The sequence below is a fragment of the Pseudophryne corroboree genome, chromosome 2 (genome assembly GCF_028390025.1).
Source record: "Pseudophryne corroboree isolate aPseCor3 chromosome 2, aPseCor3.hap2, whole genome shotgun sequence".
NCBI classification, from domain to species: Eukaryota; Metazoa; Chordata; class Amphibia; order Anura; family Myobatrachidae; genus Pseudophryne; species Pseudophryne corroboree.
In genome coordinates, this window is record NC_086445.1 from 128,972,069 (window position 1) to 128,997,001 (window position 24,933).

The window sequence follows — 24,933 nt, forward strand, 5'->3', positions numbered from 1 at the left end:
CCCAAACAGCACATGATGCAAAGTAAATGAAAGAAAAAAGAGGTGCAAGATGGAATTGTCCTTGGGCCCTCCTGCCCACCCTTATGTTGTATAAACAGGACATGCACACTTTAACGAACCCATCATTTCAGCGACAGGGTCTGCCACACGACTGTGACTGAAATGACTGGTTGGTTTGGGCCCCCACCAAAAAAGAAGAAATCAATCTCTCCTTGCACAAACTGGCTCTACAGAGGCAAGATGTCCTCCACATCATCATCCTCCGATTCCTCACCCCTTTCACTGTGTACATCCCCCTCCTCACAGATTATTAATTCGTCCACACTGGAATCCACCATCTCAGATCCCTGTGTACTTTCTGGAGGCAATTTCTGCTGGTGAATGTCTCCACGGAGGAATTGATTATAATTCATTTTGATGAACAGCATCTTCTCCACATTTTCTGGAAGTAACCTCGTACGCCGATTGCTGACAAGGTGAGCGGCTGCACTAAACACTCTTTTGGAGTACACACTGGAGGGAGGGAAACTTAGGTAGAATAAAGCCAGTTTGTGCAAGGGCCTCCAAATTGCCTCTTTTTCCTGCCAGTATACATACGGACTGTCTGACGTGCCTACTTGGAAGCGGTCACTCATATAATCCTCCACCATTCTTTCAATGGTGAGAGAATCATATGCAGTGACAGTAGACGACATGTCAGTAATCGTTGGCAGGTCCTTCAGTCCAGACCAGATGTCAGCACTAGCTCCAGACTGCTCTGCATCACCGCCAGCGGGTGGGCTCGGAATTCTTAGCCTTTTCCTCGCACCCCCAGTTGCGGGAGAATGTGAAGGAGGAGCTGTTGATGGGTCACGTTCCGCTTGACTTGACAATTTTCGCACCAGCAGGTCTTTGAACCTCTGCAGACTTGTGTCTGCTGGAAAGAGAGATACAACGTAGATTTTAAATCTAGGGTCGAGCACGGTGGCCAAAATGTAGTGCTCTGATTTTAACAGATTGACCACCCGTGAATCCTGGTTAAGCGAATTAAGGGCTCCATCCACAAGTCCCACGTGCCTAGCGGAATCGCTCTGTTTTAGCTCCTCCTTCAATGTCTCCAGCTTCTTCTGCAAAAGCCTGATGAGGGGAATGACCTGACTCAGGCTGGCAGTGTCTGAACTGACTTCACGTGTGGCAAGTTCAAAGGGTTGCAGAACCTTGCACAACGTTGAAATCATTCTCCACTGCGCTTGAGTCAGGTGCATTCCCCCTCCTTTGCCTATATCGTCGGCAGATGTATAGGCTTGAATGGCCTTTTGCTGCTCCTCCATCCTCTGAAGCATATAGAGGGTTGAATTCCACCTTGTTACCACCTCTTGCTTCAGATGATGGCAGGGCAGGTTCAGGACTGTTTGCTGGTGCTCCAGTCTTCGGCACACGGTGGCTGAATGCCGAAAGTGGCCCACAATTCTTCGGGCCACCGACAGCATCTCTTGCACGCCCCTGTCGTTTTTTAAATAATTCTGCACCACCAAATTCAATGTATGTGCAAAACATGGGACGTGCTGGAATTTGCCCAGATGTAATTCACGCACAATATTGGTGGCGTTGTCCGATGTCACAAATCCCCAGGAGAGTCCAATTGGGGTAAGCCATTCTGCGATGATGTTCCTCAGTTTCCGTAAGAGGTTGTCAGCTGTGTGCCTCTTATGAAAAGCGGTGATACAAAGTGTAGCCTGCCTAGGAAAGAGTTGGCGTTTGCGAGATGCTGCTACTGGTGCCGCTGCTGCTGTTCTTGCTGCGGGAGGCAATACATCTACCCAGTGGGCTGTCACAGTCATATAGTCCTGAGTCTGCCCTGCTCTACTTGTCCACATGTCCGTGGTTAAGTGGACATTGGGTACAACTGCATTTTTTAGGACACTGGTGACTCTTTTTCTGAGGTCTGTGTACATTTTCGGTATCGCCTGCCTAGAGAAATGGAACCTAGATGGTATTTGGTACCGGGGACACAGTACCTCAATCAAGTCTCTAGTTGCCTGTGAATTAACGGTGGATACCGGACACACGTTTCTCACCATCCAGGCTGACAAGACCTGAGTTATCCGCTTTGCAGCAGGATGACTGCTGTGATATTTCATCTTCCTCACAAAGGACTGTTGGACAGTCAATTGCTTACTGGAAGTAGTACAAGTGGTCTTCCGACTTCCCCTCTGGGATGACGATTGACTCCCAGCAGCAACAACAGCAGCGCCAGCAGCAGTAGGCGTTACACTCAAGGATGCATCGGAGGAATCCCAGGCAGGAGAGGACTCGTCATACTTGCCAGTGACATGGCCTGCAGGACTATTGGCATTCCTGGGGAAGGAGGAAATTGACACTGAGGGAGTTGGTGGTGTGGTTTGCAGGAGCTTGGTTACCAGAGGAAGGGATTTAGTGGTCAGTGGACTGCTTCCGCTGTCATCCAAAGTTTTTGAACTTGTCACTGACTTCTGATGAATGCGGTCCAGGTGACGTATAAGGGAGGATGTTCCTAGGTGGTTAACGTCCTTACCCCTACTTATTACCGTTTGACAAAGGCAACACACGGCTTGACACCTGTTGTCCGCATTTGTGTTTAAATAATTCCACACCGAAGAGGTGATTTTTTTTGTATTTTGACCAGGCATGTCAATGGCCATATTCGTCCCACAGACAACAGGTGTCTCCCCGGGTGCATGACTTAAACAAACCACCTCACCATCAGAATCCTCCTTGTCAATTTCCTCCCCAGCGCCAGCAACACCCATATCCTCATCCTGGTGTACTTCAACAGTGACATCTTCAATTTGACTATCAGGAACTGGACTGCGGGTGCTCCTTCCAGCACTTGCAGGGGGAGTGCAAATGGTGGAAGGTGCAAGCTCTTCCCGTCCAGTGTTGGGAAGGTCAGGCATCGCAACCGACACAATTGGTCTCTCCTTGGGGATTTGTGATTTAGAAGAACGCACAGTTCTTTACTGTGCTTTTGCCAGCTTAAGTCTTTTCATTTTTCTAGCGAGAGGATGAGTGCTTTCATCCTCATGTGAATCTGAACCACTAGCCATGAACATAGGCCAGGGCCTCAGCCGTTCCTTGCCACTCCGTGTCGTAAATGGCATATTGGCAAGTTTACGCTTCTCATCAGACGCTTTCAATCTTGATTTTTGGGTCATTTTACTGAACTTTTGTTTTTTGGATTTTACATGCTCTCTACTATGACATTGGGCATCGGCCTTGGCAGACGACGTTGATGGCATTTCATCGTCTCGGCCATGTCTAGTGGCAGCAGCTTCAGCACGAGGTGGAAGTGGATCTTGATCTCTCCCTATTTTACCCTCCACATTTTTGTTCTCCATTTTTTAATGTGTGGAATTATATGCCAGTATCAATAGCAATGGCCTACTACTATATATACTGCGCACAACTGAAATGCACCACAGGTATGGATGGATAGTATACTTGACGACACAAAGGTAGGTAGAGCAGTGGCCTCCTGTACCGTACTGCTATATATACTGGTGGTCACTGTCAGCAAACTGCAAAACTAAAATGCACCACAGGCAGGGCCGTTTCTAGACAATTTGGCTCCCAGTGCAAGATTTAAAAATGCGCCCCCCCCCACCCCAATTGCTCTAAAAAAAAAATGCGTGCCCCCCCCTCCCATATAGCCATAAAAAGAAAAAGAAGGCGCGCGCGCTCCCGACAAGGGTGTGTGGCCTGATTAAAATGGGCGTGGTATCATTAAAGTGGGCGTGGCCTCGTCTGATATCATCACACCCACCACAGGGGAAAAAAAATAAAAATAAAAAAGTCCCCTTTTTACACATTACAGCAGGCAGGTGTCCCCATATTACACAGCGCGGCAGGCAGGTGTGCCCATTTTACACAGCGCGGCAGGCAGGTGTCCCCATTTTACACAGCGCGGCAGGCAGGTATCCCCATTTTACACAACGCGGCAGGCAGGTATCCCCATTTTACACAGTACGGAAGGCAGATATCCCCATTTTACACAGTGCGGCAGGCAGGTATCCCCATTTTACACAGTACGGTAGGCAGATATCCCCAATTTACACAGTACGCAGGCAGGTGCCCCCATTTTACAAAGTGCGGCAGGCAGGTATTCCCATATTGCACAGTACGCAGGCAGGTGCCCCCATTTTACACAGTGCGGCAGGCAGGTATCCCCATAGGCAGGTGTCCCCATTTTACACAGTGCGGCAGGCAGGTGTCCCCATTTTACACAGTGCGGCAGGCAGGTTTCAAGTGGGGGGGAAGGAAGGGGGAGAGAGGGGTCGAGAGAATACTTACGTCTTCCCGCTCTTCGGTCCCGCCGACTCACGTCCCTCGCGCCGCCAGCCGCCTCCTCCTTCCATGCATTCTCCTTATCGCCTCTCCCCGAGCGCTCCTGCTCGGGGGGCGGAGCTTCACGGAATGACGCGTTTGCGTTGTGACGTCACGACGCAACACGTCATTCTGCGAAACTCCGCCCCCGAGCAGGAGCGCTCGGGGAGAGGCGATAACGAGTAACAAAGTGCCACGGCGGGCGCCCCGTGCGGTTGCACGGCTCGCCCGCCGCTAGAAACAGCACTGACCACAGGAATAGAATCTAGATGGATAGTATACTTGACGACACAGAGGTAGGTAGAGCAGTGGCCTTCCGTACCGTACTGCTATATATACTGGTGGTCACTGTCAGCAAACTGCAAAACTAAAATGCACCACAGGTATAGAATCTAGATGGATAGTATACTTGACGACACAGAGGTAGGTAGAGCAGTGGCCTTCCGTACCGTACTGCTATATATACTGGTGGTCACTGTCAGCAAACTGCAAAACTAAAATGCACCACAGGTATAGAATCTAGATGGATAGTATACTTGACGACACAGAGGTAGGTAGAGCAGTGGCCTTCCGTACCGTACTGCTATATATACTGGTGGTCACTGTCAGCAAACTGCAAAACTAAAATGCACCACAGGTATAGAATCTAGATGGATAGTATACTTGACGACACAGAGGTAGGTAGAGCAGTGGCCTTCCGTACCGTACTGCTATATATACTGGTGGTCACTGTCAGCAAACTGCAAAACTAAAATGCACCACAGGTATAGAATCTAGATGGATAGTATACTTGACGACACAGAGGTAGGTAGAGCAGTGGCCTTCCGTACCGTACTGCTATATGTACTGGTGGGCACTGTCAGCAAACTGCAAAACTAAAATGCACCACAGTTATAGAATCTAGATGGATAGTATACTTGACGACACAGAGGTAGGTAGAGCAGTGGCCTTCCGTACCGTACTGCTATATATACTGGTGGTCACTGTCAGCAAACTGCAAAACTAAAATGCACCACAGGTATAGAATCTAGATGGATAGTATACTTGACGACACAGAGGTAGGTAGAGCAGTGGCCTTCCGTACCGTACTGCTATATATACTGGTGGTCACTGTCAGCAAACTGCAAAACTAAAATGCACCACAGGTATAGAATCTAGATGGATAGTATACTTGACGACACAGAGGTAGGTAGAGCAGTGGCCTTCCATACCGTACTGCTATATATACTGGTGGTCACTGTCAGCAAAACTCTGCACTGTACTCCTCCTATATAATATACTGGTGGTCCCCAGTACCCACAATAAAGCAGTGTGAGCACAGATATATGCAGCACACTGAGCACAGATATGGAGCGTTTTTCAGGCAGACAACGTATACTGGTGGTCACTGGTCAGCAAAACTCTGCACTGTACTCCTCCTATATAATATACTGGTGGTCCCCAGTACCCACAATAAAGCAGTGTGAGCACAGATATATGCAGCACACTGAGCACAGATATGGAGCGTTTTTCAGGCAGACAACGTATACTGGTAGTCAGTGTCACTGGTCAGCAAAACTCTGCACTGTACTCCTCCCATATAATACTGCTGGTCCCCAGCCCCCACAATAAAGCAGTGTGAGCACAGATACAGTATATGCAGCACACTGAGCACAGATATGGAGCGTTTTTCAGGCAGAGAACGGATAAAACTGGTGGTCACTGATCAGCAAAACTCTGCACTGTACTCCTCCTATATAATACAGCTGCTCCCCAGTCCCCACAATTAAGCAATAAGCACAAATATTTGCAGCAACATTAATAAACAGAGAGGACGCCAGCCACGTCCTCTCCCTAACATTTCCAATGCACGAGTGAAAATGACGGCGACGCGCGGCTCCTTATATAGAATCCGAATCTCGCGAGAATCTGACAGCAGGATGATGACGTTCGGGCTCGCTCGGGTTAACCGAGCCATACGGGAGAATCCGAGTATGCCTCGGACCCGTGTAAAATGGGGTGAAGTTCGGGGGGGTTCGGTTTCCGAGGAACCGAACCCGCTCATCACTAATATATACATATATATATATATAGTCAGTTCCAGACCCGGCACTCATTAGCATACAAACATTCAAAACGCCTGGTGCCCTCTCCAGCAAAAGCAATTGCATGTATAGTTACGGATCAGAGCGGCACTCATAGGACTTCAATCAAATGATCAGGACATCACCCCGTCTTTAGCGAAGACGGGGTGATGTCCTGATCATTTGATTGAAGTCGTATGAGTGCCGCTCTGATCCGTAACCATATATATATATATATATATATATATATATATATACCATTTGCTGCGGTGCGGCACTCTGCATAAAAAGTAGTCAGCAGACTTGGATGCTATTTACATCCAAGTCTGCTGACTACTTTTTATGCCGAGTGCCGCACCGCAGCAAATGTATGTACTACTGTATATGTGATGGCACCAGCTAAGTTTAATTAATCATTGGAGTGCCGGTCCTTGGGCAGTATACTGTGTGTGTGTATGTATATATATATATATATATATATATATATATAAAATAGTGTAGGGACCGGCACTCTCATGAACACAACAATAACTGCCCAGGTGCCTCCACAAATGATCGATGAATCATATAAATAACAGGCGAAGAGTGGCACTCTCAGGACTTCAATCAATCAAAAAAAGGACACAGCGGTCACAATCTCGGTCTAATCGACGTTTCGATAATTTAATATCGTCTTCAGGATAACCAGAGTGAATACAAGACAACATTTAAATACCTACTCACCACCCCTTGTGTGTCCACGACATCGCTGCGGGCGCCGAGTCCTCGGACGACAGCAATTCGCGTCGCGCACTTCCTGTGCGCCCGGACACTCGAGCGGTTGCCTGGAGACCAAAACGATCATGTGACATAAACAAACAGTGAACCGGCATTGCAGGGGCGTACAGGTCTGATGAACACATCAATTGGGAGATAAAGCAAATCTGTCTGAGCCTATACAAACTAAAAGCATGGTCGCCATACATATCAGAACGAGCATGTATAACTTGTTAAGGGGAGACACACAGCTCCCGGGTACATTAAGCGTTGATTACATAATAATATAAATACATTCCTCATATATATAAATTCACATATTGTAAAGCATAGACAGTAATGATATGCTAATCCCCCTACATAAAACTAATATAACAAAGAAACATCCTGTTGCTGAACAGAACAACTAGACGTAAACAGAGCAAGATGTTATGGGCACATATATCTTCACAGAAAGCAATTGAGCGGGAGGTTCTCATTTAACCCTTTTGGGGTAATCGTATTTAAGCGGTGTATCCACCTTGATTCTCTCTGTAGGAGGGCCTTGCCCCTATCACCCCCCCTCAGATGTTTGGGTTCAGTATCAATAATTTTGTACCACAATGTGGACAGACCATGACCAAACAGTTTAAAATGTCTGGCCACTGGTTGATTGGATCCACCCTTGCCCCCCTCCAGGGCATGTCTTATGGCAGATCTATGAAGTGCCATACGTTCCTTAAACATCCTGGTGGTCTTCCCCACATAGAGGAGACCACAAGGACATCGAATAATGCAAATAACGTAGGTGCTAGTACATGACAGCACATGGCGTATAGCGATCCGTTCCCCGGAGTGTGGGTGGGCAAAGGAATCGCCATACTCCATGTAGCTGCATGTTGTACATCCGGTACATCTATAGCACCCTGCTTTTCTAGTAAGAAAAGAGCTGGGCCCACTACTTCTAGCACTGGAAACATCATTTTTGACAAGCCAATCCTTTAAATTCCTGTTTCTAGTATAACTAGACAATACTTTAGTGTTCTTTAACATAGTCAGCTCAGGATCTGCTGTCACCACAGGCCACAAATTCTTGACTATCTTGGCTATACGTGGACTAGCTGGCGTAAACTGTTGCACGAACGGAATACAGTCACCCAGACGTTCTTTCCTGTCCACAGACGGAATCAGGGTTTTGGACCGTGGAATCGCCAGGGCTTTCTCTTTAGCTTTAATAAGGTCCACGTATTTGTAGCCTCTGGTCATGAATTGCTTGATAATATTATCAATCTCCCTCTCAGTGTTACCAATGTCATCCGATATACGGTGTATTCTCAAAAATTGTGAGAACGGTAGTCCCTTCTTAGTTGAAATGGGATGTTGGCTGCTCGCATGAAGTATCGTATTGCGATCGTATTGCGATCTGTGCTTCAAACTTTGATCCCATCAGTATGAATCCCTCACTTAGGTGCTTCAACCGGTCCTTGGACCAGGAAGTTAAAGGATTGGTCCGTTCCCTGAAACCAGGCAGATCCAACATGTCCAAAACTGTAAAAGCCCATTCCACGAGGAAAGTGGGCTCTTCTTGGGCGGCTGCCCGAGGGGTCTCGGCTTTACAACTTTGCCGAGCTGTTACTTGGTCGGGTTCAAACATTTTTGCAGATTTTTGCAGATTTAGGGTGCGGCAGTCCAGCCGCAGAATGTGCAAGTTGAATCGTGCTACAGATCCAGCGAGCAATAGTCTGCTTAGAAGCAGGAGCACCAAGCTTGTTGGGTGCATACAGGATAAATAGCGAGTCAATTTTCCTGACTCCAGCCGTCCTGGAAACATATATTTTCAGGGCCCTGACTACGTCCAGTAACTTGGAGTCCTCCAAGTCCCACGTAGCCGCAGGCACCACAAGAGGTTGGTTCACATGAAAAGCTGATACCACCTTAGGAAGGAATTGGGAACGAGTCCTCAATTCCGCCCTATCCATATAAAAATCAGATAAGGGCTTTTGCATGACAAAGCCGCCAATTCTGATACACGCCTGGCCGACGCCAAGGCCAACAGCATGACCACTTTCCACGTGAGGTATTTTAGCTCTACGGATTTAAGTGGTTCAACCCAATGCGACTTCAGGAAATCCAACACCACGCTGAGATCCCACGGTGCCACTAGAGGCACAAACGGGGGCTGAATATGCAGCACTCCCTTAACAAAAGTCTGAACTTCAGGCAGTGAAGCCAGTTCTTTTTGGAAGAAAATGTACAGAGCCGAAATCTGGACCTTAATGGAACCCAATTTTAGGCCCATAGTCACTCCTGACTGTAGAAAGTGCAGAAATCGACCAAGTTGAAATTCCTCCGTTGGGGCCTTCCTGGCCTCACACCAAGCAACAAATTTTTGCCATATGCGGTGATAATATTTTGCGATCACATCCTTCCTAGCCTTAATCAGCGTAGGAATGACTTCCTCCGGAATGCCTTTTTCCTTTAGGATCCGGTGTTCAACCGCCATGCCGTCAACACAGCCATGGTAAGTCTTGGAACAGGCAGGGCCCCTGCTGCAGCAGGTCCTGTCTGAGCGGCAGAGGCCATGGGTCCTCTGAGATCATTTCTTGAAGTTCTGGGTACCAAGCTCTTCTTGGCCAATCCGGAACCACGAGTATAGTTCTTACTCCTCTCCTCCTTATTATTCTCAGTACCTTGGGTATGAGAGGCAGAGGAGGGAACACATACACCGACTGGTACACCCACGGTGTTACCAGAGCGTCCACAGCTATCGCCTGAGGGTCCCTTGACCTGGCGCAATATATTTTTATTGAGGCGGGACGCCCTCATGTCCACCTGTGGCCTTTCCCAATGGTGTACAATCAATTTGAAGACTTCTGGATGAAGTCCCCACTCTCCCGGGTGGAGGTCGTGCCTGCTGAGAAAGTCTGCTTCCCAGTTGTCCACTCCGGGAATGAACACTGCTGACAGTGCTAACACATGATTTTCCGCCCATCGGAAAATCCTTGTGGCTTCTGCCATCGCCATCCTGCTTCTTGTGCCGCCCTGCTGGTTTACATGGGCGACCGCCGTGATGTTGTCTGACTGGATCAGCACCGGCTGGTGTTGAAGCAGGGGTCTAGCCTGACTTAGGGCATTGTGAATGGCCCTTAGTCCCAGAATATTTATGTGTAGGGAAGTCTCCTGACTTGACCATAGTCCTTGGAAGTTTCTTCCCTGTGTGACTGCCCCCCAGCCTCGAAGGCTGGCATCCGTGGTCACCAAGACCCAGTCCTGTATGCCGAATCTGCGGCCCTCTAGAAGATGAGCACTCTGCAGCCACCACAACAGCGACACCCTGGCCCTTGGAGACAGGGTTATCAGCCGATGCATCTGAAGATGCGACCCGGACCACTTGTCCAACAGATCCCACTGGAAGATCCTTGCATGGAACCTGCCAAATGGAATTTCTTCGTAAGAAGCTACCATCTTTCCCAGGACTCGCGTGCATTAATGCACCGACACCTGTATTTGTATTAGGAGGTCTCTGATTAGAGATGACAACTCCTTGGCCTTCTCCTCCGGGAGAAACCCTTTTTCCTGTTCTGTGTCCAGAACCATACCCAGGAACAGTAGACGCGTCGTAGGAACCAGCTGCGTCTATGGACTATTCAGAATCCAGCCGTGCTGTTGTAGCACTTCCCGAGATAGTGCTACTCCGACGAACAACTGCTCCCTGGACCTCGCCTTTATAAGGAGATCGTCCAAGTACGGGATAATTATTTTATAACTCCCTTTTTTCGAAGGAGTATCATCATTTCGGCCATTACCTTGGTAAATACCCTCGGTGCCGGGGACAGACCAACGGCAACGTCTGGAATTGGTAATGACAGTCCTGTACCACAATTTTGAAGTACTCCTGGTGAGGAGGGTAAATGGGGACATGCAGGTAAGCATCCTTGATGTCCAGTGATACCATGTAATCCCCTTCGTCCAGGCTTGCAATAACCGCCCTGAGCGATTCCATTTTGAACTTGAACCTTCGTATATAAGTGTTCAAGGATTTCAATTTTAGAATGGGTCTCACCGAACCGTCTGGTTTCGGTACCACAAACATTGTGGAATAGTAACCCCGGCCTTGTTGAAGGAGGGGTACCTTGATTATCACCTGCTGGAAGTACAGCTTGTGAATTGCCGCCAGTACTACCTCCCCTCGAGGGCAGCAGGCAAGGCTGATTTGAGGTAAGGGCGAGGGGGAGTCGCCTCGAACTCCAGCTTGTATCCCTGTGATACTACTTGCAGAACCCAGGGATCCACCTGTGAGCGAGACCACTGGTCGCTGAAGTTCCCGAGACGCGCCCCCACCGCACCTGGCTCCACCTGTGGAGCCCCAGCGTCATGCGGTGGACTCAGAGGAAGCGGGGGAAGATTTTTGATCCTGGGAACTGGCTGTCTGGTGCAGCTTTTTCCCTCTTCCCTTGTCTCTGTGCAGAAAGGAAGCGCCTTTGACCCGCTTGCTTTTCTGAAGTCGAAAGGACTGTACCTTATAATACGGTGCTTTCTTAGGCTGTGAGGAAACTTGAGGTAATTTTTTTTTTCTTCCCAGCTGTTGCTGTGGATACGAGGTCCCAGAGACCATCCCCAAACAATTCCTCACCCTTATAAGGCAGAATCTTCATGTGCCTTCTAAAGTCAGCATCGCCTGTCCACTGCCGGGTCCCTAATACCCTCCTGGCAGAATGGACATTGCATTAATTCTGGATGCCAGCCGGCAAATATCCCTCTGTGCATCCCTCATATATAAGACGACGTCTTTAATATGTTCTATTAGCAAAATAGTATCCCTGTCCTGACAGGGTAATAGACCACGCTGCAGCAGCACTATCCATGCTGAGGCAATTGCAGGTCTCAGTATAGTACCTGAGTGTGTATATACAGACTTCAGGATAACCTCCTGCTTTTTATCAGCAGGCTCCTTCAAAGTGGCCGTACCCTAAGACGGCAGTGCCACCTTTTTTGACAAACGTGTGAGCGCCTTATCCACCCTAGGGGATATCTCCCAACGTGACCTATCCTCTGGCGGGAAAGGGTACGCCATCAGTAACTTTTTAGAAATTACCAGTTTCTTATCGGGGGAACCCACGCTTCTTCACACACTTCATTCACTCATCTGATGGGGGAACAAAACACTGGCTGCTTTTTCTCCCCAAACATAAAACCCCTTTTTTGTGGTACCTGGGTTAATGTCAGAAATGTGTAACAAATTTTTCATTGCCGAGATCATGCAACGGATGTTCCTAGTGGATTGTGTATATGTCTCAACCTCGTCGACACTGGAGTCAGACTCCGTGTCGACATCTGTGTCTGCCATCTGAGGTAGCGGGCGTTTTTGAGCCCCTGATGGCCTTTGAGACGCCTGGGCAGGCGCGGGCTGAGAAGCCGGCTGTCCCACAGCTGTTACGTCATCCAGCCTTTTATGTAAGGAGTTGACACTGTCGGTTAATACCTTCCACCTATCCATCCACTCTGGTGTCGGCCCCACAGGGGGCGACATCACATTTATCGGCATCTGCTCCGCCTCCACATAAGCCTCATCAACCATGTCGACACAGCCGTACCGACACACCGCACACACACACAGGTAATGCTCTGACTGAGGACAGGACCCCACAAAGTCCTTTGGGGAGACAGAGAGAGAGTATGCCAGCACACACCAGAGCGCTATATAATGCAGGGATTCACACTACCCAAAGTGATTTTTCCCTTATAGCTGCTATAATACACAGATTTGCGCCTAAATTTAGTGCCCCCCCTCTCTTTTTAACCCTTTGAGTCTGAAAACTACAGGGGAGAGCCTGGGGAGCTGTCTTCCAGCTGCACTGTGAAGAGAAAATGGCGCCAGTGTGCTGAGGGAGATAGCCCCGCCCCTTTTTCGGCGGACTTCTCCCGCTTTTTTATGGATCTCTGGCAGGGGTATTTTTCACATATATAGCCTCTAGGGCTATATATTGTGATTTTTTTGCCAGCCAAGGTGTTAATATTGCTGCTCAGGGCGCCTCCCCCCCCCAGCGCCCTGCACCCATCAGTGACCGGAGTGTGAGGTGTGCATGAGGAGCAATGGCGCACAGCTGCAGTGCTGTGCGCTACCTTGTTGAAGACCGAAGTCTTCTGCCGCCGATTTTCAGGACCATCTTCTTATTTCTGGCTCTGTAAGGGGGACGGCGGCGCGGCTCCGGGACCGGACGATCGAGGTCGGGCCCTGTGTTCGATCCCTCTGGAGCTAATGGTGTCCAGTAGCCTAAGAAGCCCAAGCTAGCTGCAACCAGGTAGGTTCGCTTCTTCTCCCCTTAGTCCCTCGTAGCAGTGAGTCTGTTGCCAGCAGATCTCACTGAAAATAAAAAACATAAAATAAACTTTCTTTTTCTAGGAGCTCAGGAGAGCCCCTAGTGTGCATCCAGCTCAGCCGGGCACAAGATTCTAACTGAGGTCTGGAGGAGGCTCATAGAGGGAGGAGCCAGTGCACACCAGGTAGTCCTAAAGCTTTCTTTAGTTGTGCCCAGTCTCCTGCAGAGCCGCTATTCCCCATGGTCCTTACGGAGTTCCCAGCATCCACTAGGACGTCAGATAAATATTAGTTTTATGTAGGGGGATTAGCATATCATTACTGTCTATGCTTTACAATATGTGAATTTATATATATATGAGGAATGTATTTATATTATTATGTAATCAACGCTTAATGTACCCGGGAGCTGTGTGTCTCCCCTTAACAAGTTATACATGCTCGTTCTGATATGTATGGCGACCATGCTTTTAGTTTGTATAGGCTCAGACAGATTTGCTTTATCTCCCAATTGATGTGTTCATCAGACCTGTACGCCCCTGCAATGCCGGTTCACTGTTTGTTTATGTCACATGATCGTGTTGGTCTCCAGGCAACCGCTCGAGTGTCCGGGCGCACAGGAAGTGCGCGACGCAAATTGCTGTCGTCCGAGGACCCGGCGCCCGCAGCGATGGCGTGGACACACAAGGGGTGGTGAGTAGGTATTTAAATGTTGTCTTGTATTCACTCTGGTTATCCTGAAGACGATATTAAATTATCGAAACGTCGATTAGACCGAGATTGTGACCGCTGTGTCCTTTTTTTGATTGATTGAAGTCCTGAGAGTGCCACTCTTCGCCTGTTATATATATATATATAATTTATGGACGTAGTAATTAAAAAAGTAACTTGTATAGAATTCCGCAGAACATGGATCAAAAGTTTGATGTTGTTTGCAAAGGGGAGGAGGTGATGGTATACTGTGAGTGAAGGAAGGCAAAGCACATCTAGAAAGAGGACCATTCATGCTCTAGAGCATGCAGGCTAAAGGGGAATGGAAGACAGACAGGAGATATCTATCTCTCTCTCTATATATATATATATATATATATATATATAAAAGAATATTCTCTTTGGGGGGGAGTGCTCTCATTCAATAAATATTTTTTTATCAAGGATATGGACAGAGTATAGATCACTATGACCTCATAAACAAATACACCCAATTTGTAAAAACTGTTTTTATTAAAATTAGAATAAAATAAAAAATTCATTTGCATTATCTTATTTCAAACAGATGTCAACGATTTGGGGGCTTGCAAGCCCTATTTTGTCCTATATACAGTATTTCAACCAACGCGTTTCATCTATGGCGACTTCTTCAGGGTATTAGTTCTTAGATGATTGAATTGTCATCTTACAATGATTAAGATAATTCTCTCAGATGGAATTTTTTGAGAAAATGCATCACATACAAGAACAGGCCATTGTGCTGGATATATAGAGATTATTCTCACATGAATTCTCAAAAATGGATGTTTTCAATTTCGTGAGACTTGTGGTCAATATCAAAAGAATTTGTATTGGAGTTCTTATTAGTTGTCAAACCTTGTATTGACTAGCAGCAATCAATCACCTCTGTATAGCCTGAAGTCCAAATGCTTTGCAAATGCTAATGCTATGCAATTCAATTATCTAAGAACTAATACCCCTGAAGAAGTCGCCATAGACGAAACGCGTGAAATACTGTATATTTAATATTAACAGAGAACAAAAATATTTAATAAATGCGAGTGCGCCACAAAAAAAATATTCTTACATTAACTCCGCCAGCCCAAATTGGCAAGGGGCCTTTTTTGGGTAAGCTGCCTAATACCAGCATTTGGTGTACAAATGAAAACTAATTGTTGTGGTTGGACCTCAACATAAATACGCAATTATAGCACATTAAGGAACCCCTTTTATTATATATATATATATATTTTATATATATATATATATATATATATATATATATTAGTGCTGGGCAACGATTAAAAATTTTAATCGCAATTAATCGCAGGATTTCATGCGATTAATAGCGATTAATCGTATTGTTAGCCGACTAAAGACAATAATGAATTCAAAAGTAGTGTATTGCGCACTTTTAGTACTTCTATATGAACTACACAGCAAAAACATTTGGTTTGCAGTTTTCCCTTAACACAGTAGCATTTAAAAAACTTTAAAAATTAAAATTAAAAAATAAAATATGTTTTCTGAGAATCTAAATCTGTTTTCTTACCCAGATTTTTCTTCCCACCAGATTGGACAGATATATTTTAGGTGTGTAACCTATTTACTGCTCTGCACCAAGCCAGTTGCTAAGACACACAAGGTTATTTACATTTTCAGATGATAAAGAAACTCTCTTCTTCTGTACAATATGACCAGCAAGAGAAAACAACCTTTCGCAGGGTACTGATGTTGCAGGTGTGGCCAAGTACTTCTGTGCAATGGAGGCCAGCCTGCTGTGTGAGCCTGCATGTTTGGACCACCACTCTAATGGACAGGACTCTGTACTGATGGTGGGCTCCGCTCTGAATCGACGCACACTGTTCTCAACTGAATCTTCCTCCTGTTCAGAATCAGACTCTGATGAAGCAGCCAATAGGGCTAACTTTTTATTTGGTGGCTCTGATGTTGTTGCTTCCACAGGTTTCTCTGCAACAAACCTCTGTTCCAAGGCCCCACCTCACCCCTCTCAGCTCTGGGTATACACTTGAGGTCCTTGAATCTAGGGTCCAATGCGGTAGCAATCTTCAGATATGCAATGTTGGCATTTTCTTTGCGTGTCTCCAGGTCTGTTCTGAATGTAGACTTAAATTTGACCACGTAGGCTGGGTCATCATCTGAACTCTCCATGAACCGAGAGAGATGGCAAAAAGCAGGCAGAACCACAGAGCATGAAACATACTTTTCTCCTCCCAGAAGTTCAGTCACATACCTGCAACAGTAAAAAAAAATCAAACCCATTTCTTTGGGTACGGAAGAATGCTGGTGGTCAGAAGACCGACAGCGGCATCCTGGAATCCAGATACCCAAAAGTCCCCGGTAAGTATACTAACCCTCCCTACCCTTAACCCTCCCTGCTCCCTACTAACCGTAACCCTCCCTGCTCCCTACTAACCCTAACCATCCCTGCTCCCTACTAACCCTAACCCTCCCTGCTTCCTACCCACCACCAGTAAGTGCCTAAACCTACCTAACTACATCCCATTCATGCTATATTTTTTACAGACAGGACAGTGGAAAAATTAAATATATGAAGTATGTAAAATATACCTGCAGGGCTCCAGTAGCGTTTCCAACCTCTGCAGTTTGTCCATTTCAGCTGTAGTTGGCATGACAATCTTGTTGTTGTGTGTGGTGAGGACATCCCTCAGTGCCTGTTCATTTCTACAGACACTTTTTATCATGTCCAGAGTCGAATTCCATCTGGTTGGAATATCTTGTATAAGCGACTCCTTATTTTGTCTATGTTGAAATTGTTGTTTTTGTAATTCTGCAGCACTTGCTGGACTGTGTTTAAAGTGGCCTTCAACTTTTCTGCATTTGGCCAGGACGTTGTCAAACGCACTGTTCTGCAGAGATACTGTGACAGAACGCTGGAGACTGTGCGCAGTGCAGGGGACATGTTCAAAAGGCAGGTGTCTTGCAGCAGCAATCATATTTCTTGCACTATCTGTGCTAAGTGTGCCGACTTTATCTGAAATGTTCCACTCCTGTGCAACATGAATAAAATGTTCAGCGCACGTTTCAGCAAAATGTCTCTCTTCTGTTTTCATTACAGTCAGAGCATGTGAATGTAGCTCCCAGTGTTCATCAATATAATGCACTGTAACTCCGAGGTAATTATGGTTACCCAGCGATGTCCAGTAATCTCCAGTGAGAGCAACATGTGGTACACATTGTAACGCCATCGCTTTTGTAGTACTCTCCTTTTCATACAAGTCATTCTTCTTGTGATGGTGCGTCTTGAGGGAGGCTCATACGTGCTGTCATTCGTTGCAATCCTAAGAACATTCCTCAGACCGACATCTTCGACAATACTAATTGGCCTGCAGTTTGTAGCTATCCACTTCGCTATGTTATTTGTTAGCTTTTCTTGCTTTTGTTTATCTATACTTCTCCCATACGCTGTATCCAATGTAGTCTGCCGAAGCTTGCCTCCACTGTTTGTTTGAGTGGGTGAGTTGCTGGCATCAACGGTGTGTATTGCATTTAAGTGATACTTCAGAATCGAAGTACTCCGGTGATAAGAAAATTCAGCTTTGCAGTGTTTACAAATAACTTTGGTTTTATCAACTGTGCCATCTGGTAGAGATTTAAAATGAAAATGTCCATGTAAGATTTCGGTTCCTTTCTCCATTTTCTGTGAAAACATTTTTAAATAAATAAAATAAAATTTATTTAAAAAAAGTAAAACAAACTGTATTTTTTGTTTATAGCAGATTAGGCACCCCAGCAATAAAAGGGAGTATAATAGCTTAGCAGGGAGACCTTAATGAACGAAGGAGGCCCAAACTTCCACTAACTCTCCTGTTAATATAAGCAATATCAGCCCCAATGTACATAAACCCGTCACATCCAGTCCCACAGCGGCGTTGATAGAACTTGCGCGCACGCTGCGGAACCATTCTCATCCAGTCCCACAACGGCACCCGCCAGAGAAGAGAAGGGCTGCCCTGCTCGCTGCAACCCACGCGACTGAGGTTTCTCCTCAGCCGCGTAACTAAGTTACCCAGTTCTGGCCAGCGCGCGCTACGGGATCCCACTCACCCAGTCCCACTGCTTGTGTTCTAGCTTAGAACTCTTAGAGCTTAGGCTCTGTATAAAAACCAGTACTCACAGAGATATTGTGAAGATGTCTCGGTCTCAAGAGGTTATGGCGGCTGGCGGCTTCCTCCTCTCCGGCGGCATCCGGTGGCTTCCTCTTCTCCGGCGGCATCCAGCGGCTTCTCCATCAAGGGGGTCAGATGAATAACTGCTTCCGGCGGCTTCTTCCGGCGCAGCAGCATTAACGGCGTTAACAATATTATCGCCGTTATTGCCTTATGGCGTTAACGCATTAATAACGCGTTATCTTGCCCAGCACTAATATATATATATATATATATATATATGTATATGTATAGTATAGCAGCTGGCGGCACTCACGGCTCCAATAGAAGGAAGACACAGACGCAGTCTAAGTCAACGTTTCAATGTTAAAGTGTAACATTTTCATCAGAACAAAAGCACATTAAAAAACCACTTACTTTTATATCCAGGTCCGACTGTCCGTGGAGCTGCACGCCCGCCGCACCACGCTCAGTTCAAATGATGTCATCATGAAGCGCCGGCCGCAGCGTCACTTTTGTCCTGATGAAAATGTTACACTTTTAACATTGAAACGTTGCCTTAGACTGCGTCTGTGTCTTCCTTCTATTGGAGCCGTGAGTGGCGTCAACTGCTGTAGTCCGTGTTTGGTCACCGTATGGTTACCCGTGGAGGGCACCGGATTTTTTAAGTTTTTATTATCTACTAGTTTTGGAATGCTGCTTTCACTGCTATGAAATATATATATATATATATATATATATATATATATAATACTCATAAACACGTGCAGCATATATCTATACCCACAGAAAATGGGGCATTTCTTTGTTTATGTGATGCAGAACAAAAGCTGATATGCAGTATTATGTAAACCGCAATGTGCCAAATGATGGCTTCAGTGTTTAGGATCGTGTCCAAGAGAAAAGGACTATGAAGGTCTGTGTCCTTTTAATTGGGGTTGGGCCACGATTGTGATGACCTCTGGAAATTTGTGCAGGTTAGAATACCTAAGCATCATATGAAGACATAAATCCATAGGCTACATTGAGGCTTCTTAGTGCTCCAGATATTGTCATACATTTATATTCCTGTATCCATCAGTCTCTAAGAAATGCCGTTTTCTATTAATTAGACTGTAATCCTGACCAAATAGGGCGTTTGTGACCAATACTCAGTATATTGTGCCGCAGTGTCCCATTTCCCCACATGCAAAGCTGGAGAGGGTTACATTCACTAGGTAACTGTACTGGGCATATTTACTCTGGTCATAATTGTTGGTGAACAGAGGCAGTAAGCTGGGGTCTGTAGGTCTTGGTGGAACTATGAGGCTGCTGGGGATGCTGGAATTTATAGTCCCACAACACCTGCAGACTTCCAGGTTTTTCAGGTCTTGTGAGTCTGTAAAAATACAAAATAGGAAACAGGAGTAATCTGTGATGAATTGTGTTACAGACTTTTCTTTCTCTTTTCTAGTTACCAACTTGGTGTTTTTCCACCTGTTTTTTGTCATGTTTATGTGGTCGTATTGGATGACGGTATTTGCACGTCCAGCTAACCCACCCAAACAGGTAAATACCATCTCATTACATATATATTACATCACCACAGCTCTCTTCTGTAACTCCAATTGATGTCATATAGAGTGCATGGATACACATGACATGTTATTTATGTAGAAAGTATAGAGATAAGATATAAGTGCCATACATTACATTTATTTATAATTTATTACCAGTTGTTTACAGTATACAGCGCACACATATTCTGCAGCGCTTTACAGAGAATATTTGTCCATTCACATCAGTCCCTGCCCCAGTGGGGCTTACAATTTATATTCCCTATCATATGTACACCACAAACATTCACGCTGGGGTTAATTTTGTTGGGAGCCAATTAACCTACCAGTATATTTTTGGATTATGGGAGGAAACCGAAGTACCCGGAGGAAACCCACGCAAGCATGCAGAGAATATACAAACTCCACACAGTTAGCGCCATGGTGAGACTTGAACCCATGACCTCAGTGCTGTGAGGTACTGTGATGAGCACCGGAAATTTTTCGGGTTTTGTGTTTTGGTTTTGGGTTCGGTTCCGCGGCCGTGTTTTGGGTTCGAACGCGTTTTGGCAAAACCTCACCGAATTTTTTTTGTCGGATTCGGGTGTGTTTTGGATTCGGGTGTTTTTTTCAAAAAACCCTAAAAAATAGCTTAAATCATAGAATTTGGGGGTCATTTTGATTATTAAGTATTATTAACCTCAATAACCATAATTTCCACTCATTTTCAGTCTATTCTGAACACCTCACACCTCACAATATTATTTTTAGTCCTAAAATTTGCACCGAGGTTGCTGGATGGCTAAGCTTAGCGACCCAAGTGGCCGACACAAACACCTGGCCCATCTAGGAGTGGCACTGCAGTGTCACGCAGGATGGCCCTTCCAAAAAACACTCCCCAAACAGCACATGACGCAAAGAAAAAAAGAGGCGCAATGAGGTAGCTGTGTGAGTAAGCTAAGCGACCCTAGTGGCCGACACAAACACCTGGCCCATCTAGGAGTGGCACTGCAGTGTCACGCAGGATGGCCCTTCCAAAAAACACTCCCCAAACAGCACATGACGCAAAGAAAAAAAGAGGCGCAATGAGGTAGCTGTGTGAGTAAGCTAAGCGACCCTAGTGGCCGACACAAACACCTGGCCCATCTAGGAGTGGCACTGCAGTGTCACGCAGGATGGCCCTTCCAAAAAACACTCCCCAAACAGCACATGACGCAAAGAAAAAAAGAGGCGCAATGAGGTAGCTGTGTGAGTAAGCTAAGCGACCCTAGTGGCCGACACAAACACCTGGCCCATCTAGGAGTGGCACTGCAGTGTCAGGCAGGATGGCCCTTCCAAAAAACACTCCCCAAACAGCACATGACGCAAAGAAAAATGAAAGAAAAAAGAGGTGCAAGATGGAATTGTCCTTGGGCCCTCCCACCCACCCTTATGTTGTATAAACAGGACATGCACACTTTAACCAACCCATCATTTCAGTGACAGGGTCTGCCACACGACTGTGACTGAAATGACGGGTTGGTTTGGACCCCCACCAAAAAAGAAGCAATTAATCTCTCCTTGCACAAACTGGCTCTACAGAGGCAAGATGTCCACCTCATCATCATCCTCCGATATATCACCGTGTACATCCTCCTCCTCACAGATTATCAATTCGTCCCCACTGGAATCCACCATCTCAGCTCCCTGTGTACTTTGTGGAGGCAATTGCTGCTGGTCAATGTCTCCACGGAGGAATTGATTATAATTCATTTTAATGAACATCATCTTCTCCACATTTTCTGGATGTAACCTCGTACGCCGATTGCTGACAAGGTGAGCTTCGGCACTAAACACTCTTTCGGAGTACACACTTGTGGGAGGGCAACTTAGGTAGAATAAAGCAAGTTTGTGCAAGGGCCTCCAAATTGCCTCTTTTTCCTGCCAGTATAAGTACGGACTGTCTGACGTGCCTACTTGGATGCGGTCACTCATATAATCCTCCACCATTCTTTCAATGGGGAGAGAATCATATGCAGTGACAGTAGATGACATGTCCGTAATCGTTGTCAGGTCCTTCAGTCCGGACCAGATGTCAGCATCAGCAGTCGCTCCAGACTGCCCTGCATCACCGCCAGCGGGTGGGCTCGGAATTCTGAGCCTTTTCCTCGCACCCCCAGTTGCGGGAGAATGTGAAGGAGGAGATGTTGACAGGTCGCGTTCCGCTTGACTTGACAATTTTGTCACCAGCAGTTCTTTGAACCCCAGCAGACTTGTGTCTGCCGGAAAGAGAGATCCAAGGTAGGTTTTAAATCTAGGATCGAGCACGGTGGCCAAAATGTAGTGCTCTGATTTCAACAGATTGACCACCCGTGAATCCTTGTTAAGCGAATTAAGGGCTCCATCCACAAGTCCCACATGCCTAGCGGAATCGCTCTGTGTTAGCTCCTCCTTCAATGTCTCCAGCTTCTTCTGCAAAAGCCTGATGAGGGGAATGACCTGACTCAGGCTGGCAGTGTCTGAACTGACTTCACGTGTGGCAAGTTCAAAAGGTTGCAGAACCTTGCACAACGTTGAAATCATTCTCCACTGCGCTTGAGACAGGTGCATTCCACCTCCTATATCGTGCTCAGTTGTATAGGCTTGAATGGCCTTTTGCTGCTCCTCCAACCTCTGAAGCATATAGAGGGTTGAATTCCACCTCGTTACCACTTCTTGCTTCAGATGATGGCAGGGCAGGTTCAGGCGTTTTTGGTGGTGCTCCAGTCTTCTGTACGTGGTGCCTGTACGCCGAAAGTGTCCCGCAATTCTTCTGGCCACCGACAGCATCTCTTGCACGCCCCTCTCGTTTTTTAAATAATTCTGCACCACCAAATTCAAGGTATGTGCAAAACATGGGACGTGCTGGAATTTGCCCATATTTAATGCACACACAATATTGCTGGCGTTGTCCGATGCCACAAATCCACAGGAGAGTCCAATTGGGGTAAGCCATTCTGCGATGATCTTCCTCAGTTGCCGTAAGAGGTTTTTAGCTGTGTGCGTATTCTGGAAAGAGGTGATACAAAGCGTAGCCTGCCTAGGAAAGAGTTGGCGTTTGCGAGATGCTGCTACTGGTGCCGCCGCTGCTGTTCTTGCGGCGGGAGTCCATACATCTACCCAGTGGGCTGTCACAGTCATATAGTCCTGAGCCTGCCCTGCTCCACTTGTCCACATGTCCGTGGTTAAGTGGACATTGGGTACAACTGCATTTTTTAGGACACTGGTGAGTCTTTTTCTGAGGTCTGTGTACATTTTCGGTATCGCCTGCCTAGAGAAATGGAACCTAGATGGTATTTGGTACCGGGGACACAGTACCTCCAACAAGTCTCTAGTTGCCTCTGCAGTAATGATGGATACCGGAACCACGTTTCTCACCGCCCAGGATGCCAAGTCCTCAGTTATCCGCTTTGCAGCAGGATGACTGCTGTGATATTTCATCTTCCTCGCAAAGGACTGTTGGACAGTCAATTGCTTGGTGGAAGTAGTAAAAGTGGTCTTACGAGTATGACTTCCCCTCTGGGATGACCATCGACTCCCAGCAGCAACAACAGCAGCGCCAGCAGCAGTAGGCGTTACACGCAAGGATGCATCGGAGGAATCCCAGGCAGGAGAGGACTCGTCAGGATTGCCAGTGACATGGCCTGCAGGACTATTGGCATTCCTGGGGAAGGAGGAAATTGACACTGAGGGAGTTGGTGGGGTGGTTTGCGTGAGCTTGGTTACAAGAGGAAGGGATTTACTGGTCAGTGGACTGCTTCCGCTGTTGCCCAAAGTTTTTGAACTTGTCACTGACTTATGATTAATGCGCTGCAGGTGACGTATAAGGGAGGATGTTCCGAGGTGGTTAACGTCCTTACCCCTACTTATTACAGTTTGACAAAGGCAACACACGGCTTGACAAATGTTGTCCGCATTTCTGTTGAAATACTTCCACACCGAAGAGCTGATTTTTTTGGTATTTTCACCAGGCATGTCAATGGCCCTATTCCTCCCACGGACAACAGGTGTCTCCCCGGGTGCCTGACTTAAACAAACCACCTCACCATCAGAATCCTCCTGGTCAATTTCCTCCCCAGCGCCAGCAACACCCATATCCTCCTCATCCTGGTGTACTTCAACACTGACATCTTCAATCTGACTATCAGGAACTGGACTGCGGGTGCTCCTTCCAGCACTTGCAGGGGGCGTGCAAATGGTGGAAGGCGCATGCTCTTCACGTCCAGTGTTGGGAAGGTCAGGCATCGCAAACGACACAATTGGACTCTCCTTATGGATTTGTGATTTCGAAGAACGCACAGGTCTTTGCTGTGCTTTTGCCAGCTTGAGTCTTTTCATTTTTCTAGCGAGAGGCTGAGTGCTTCCATCCTCATGTGAAGCTGAACCACTAGCCATGAACATAGGCCAGGGCCTCAGCCGTTCCTTGCCACTCCGTGTGGTAAATGGCATATTGGCAAGTTTACGCTTCTCCTCCGACAATTTTATTTTAGATTTTTGAGTCCTTTTTTTACTGATATTTGGTGTTTTGGATTTTACATGCTCTGTACTATGACATTGGGCATCGGCCTTGGCAGATGACGTTGCTGGCATTTCATCGTCTCGGCCATGACTAATGGCAGCAGCTTCAGCACGAGGTGGAAGTCGATCTTGATCTTTCCCTATTTTTGGAACCTCAACATTTTTGTTCTCCATATTTTTATAGGCACAACTAAAAGGCACCTCAGGTAAACAATGGAGATGGATGGATACTAGTATACTTATGGATGGACGAGCGACTGCCGACACAGAGGTAGCTACAGCCGTGGACTACCGTACTGCGTCTGCTGCTAATATATACTGGATGATAATGATATAAAAAATATATATATATCTCACTACTGCAGCCGGACAGGTATATATTATATAATGACGGACCTGCTGGACACTGTCAGCTCAGCACTGCAGACTCCTAAAGTAAGCTACTAGTATCAAGAAGATAGAAAAAAAAAAAAACACCACAGGTAGGTGGTATACAATTATGGATGGACGAGCGACTGCCGACACAGAGGTAGCTACAGCCG

At 46.6% G+C, this 24,933-nt stretch overlaps 1 protein-coding gene across 1 annotated transcript in view; it reads left to right on the plus strand.

Moving 5' to 3' along the window:
• Positions 1–24,933, plus strand: part of LOC134990547 (palmitoyltransferase ZDHHC20-like) — a 154,805-nt gene that overhangs the window by 41,113 nt on the left and 88,759 nt on the right. Inside the window, exon 2 of the mRNA XM_063950694.1 lies at positions 19,774–19,868. Coding sequence (XP_063806764.1) covers positions 19,774–19,868 — 95 coding nt within the window. The remainder of the gene's footprint in view (positions 1–19,773; positions 19,869–24,933) is intronic.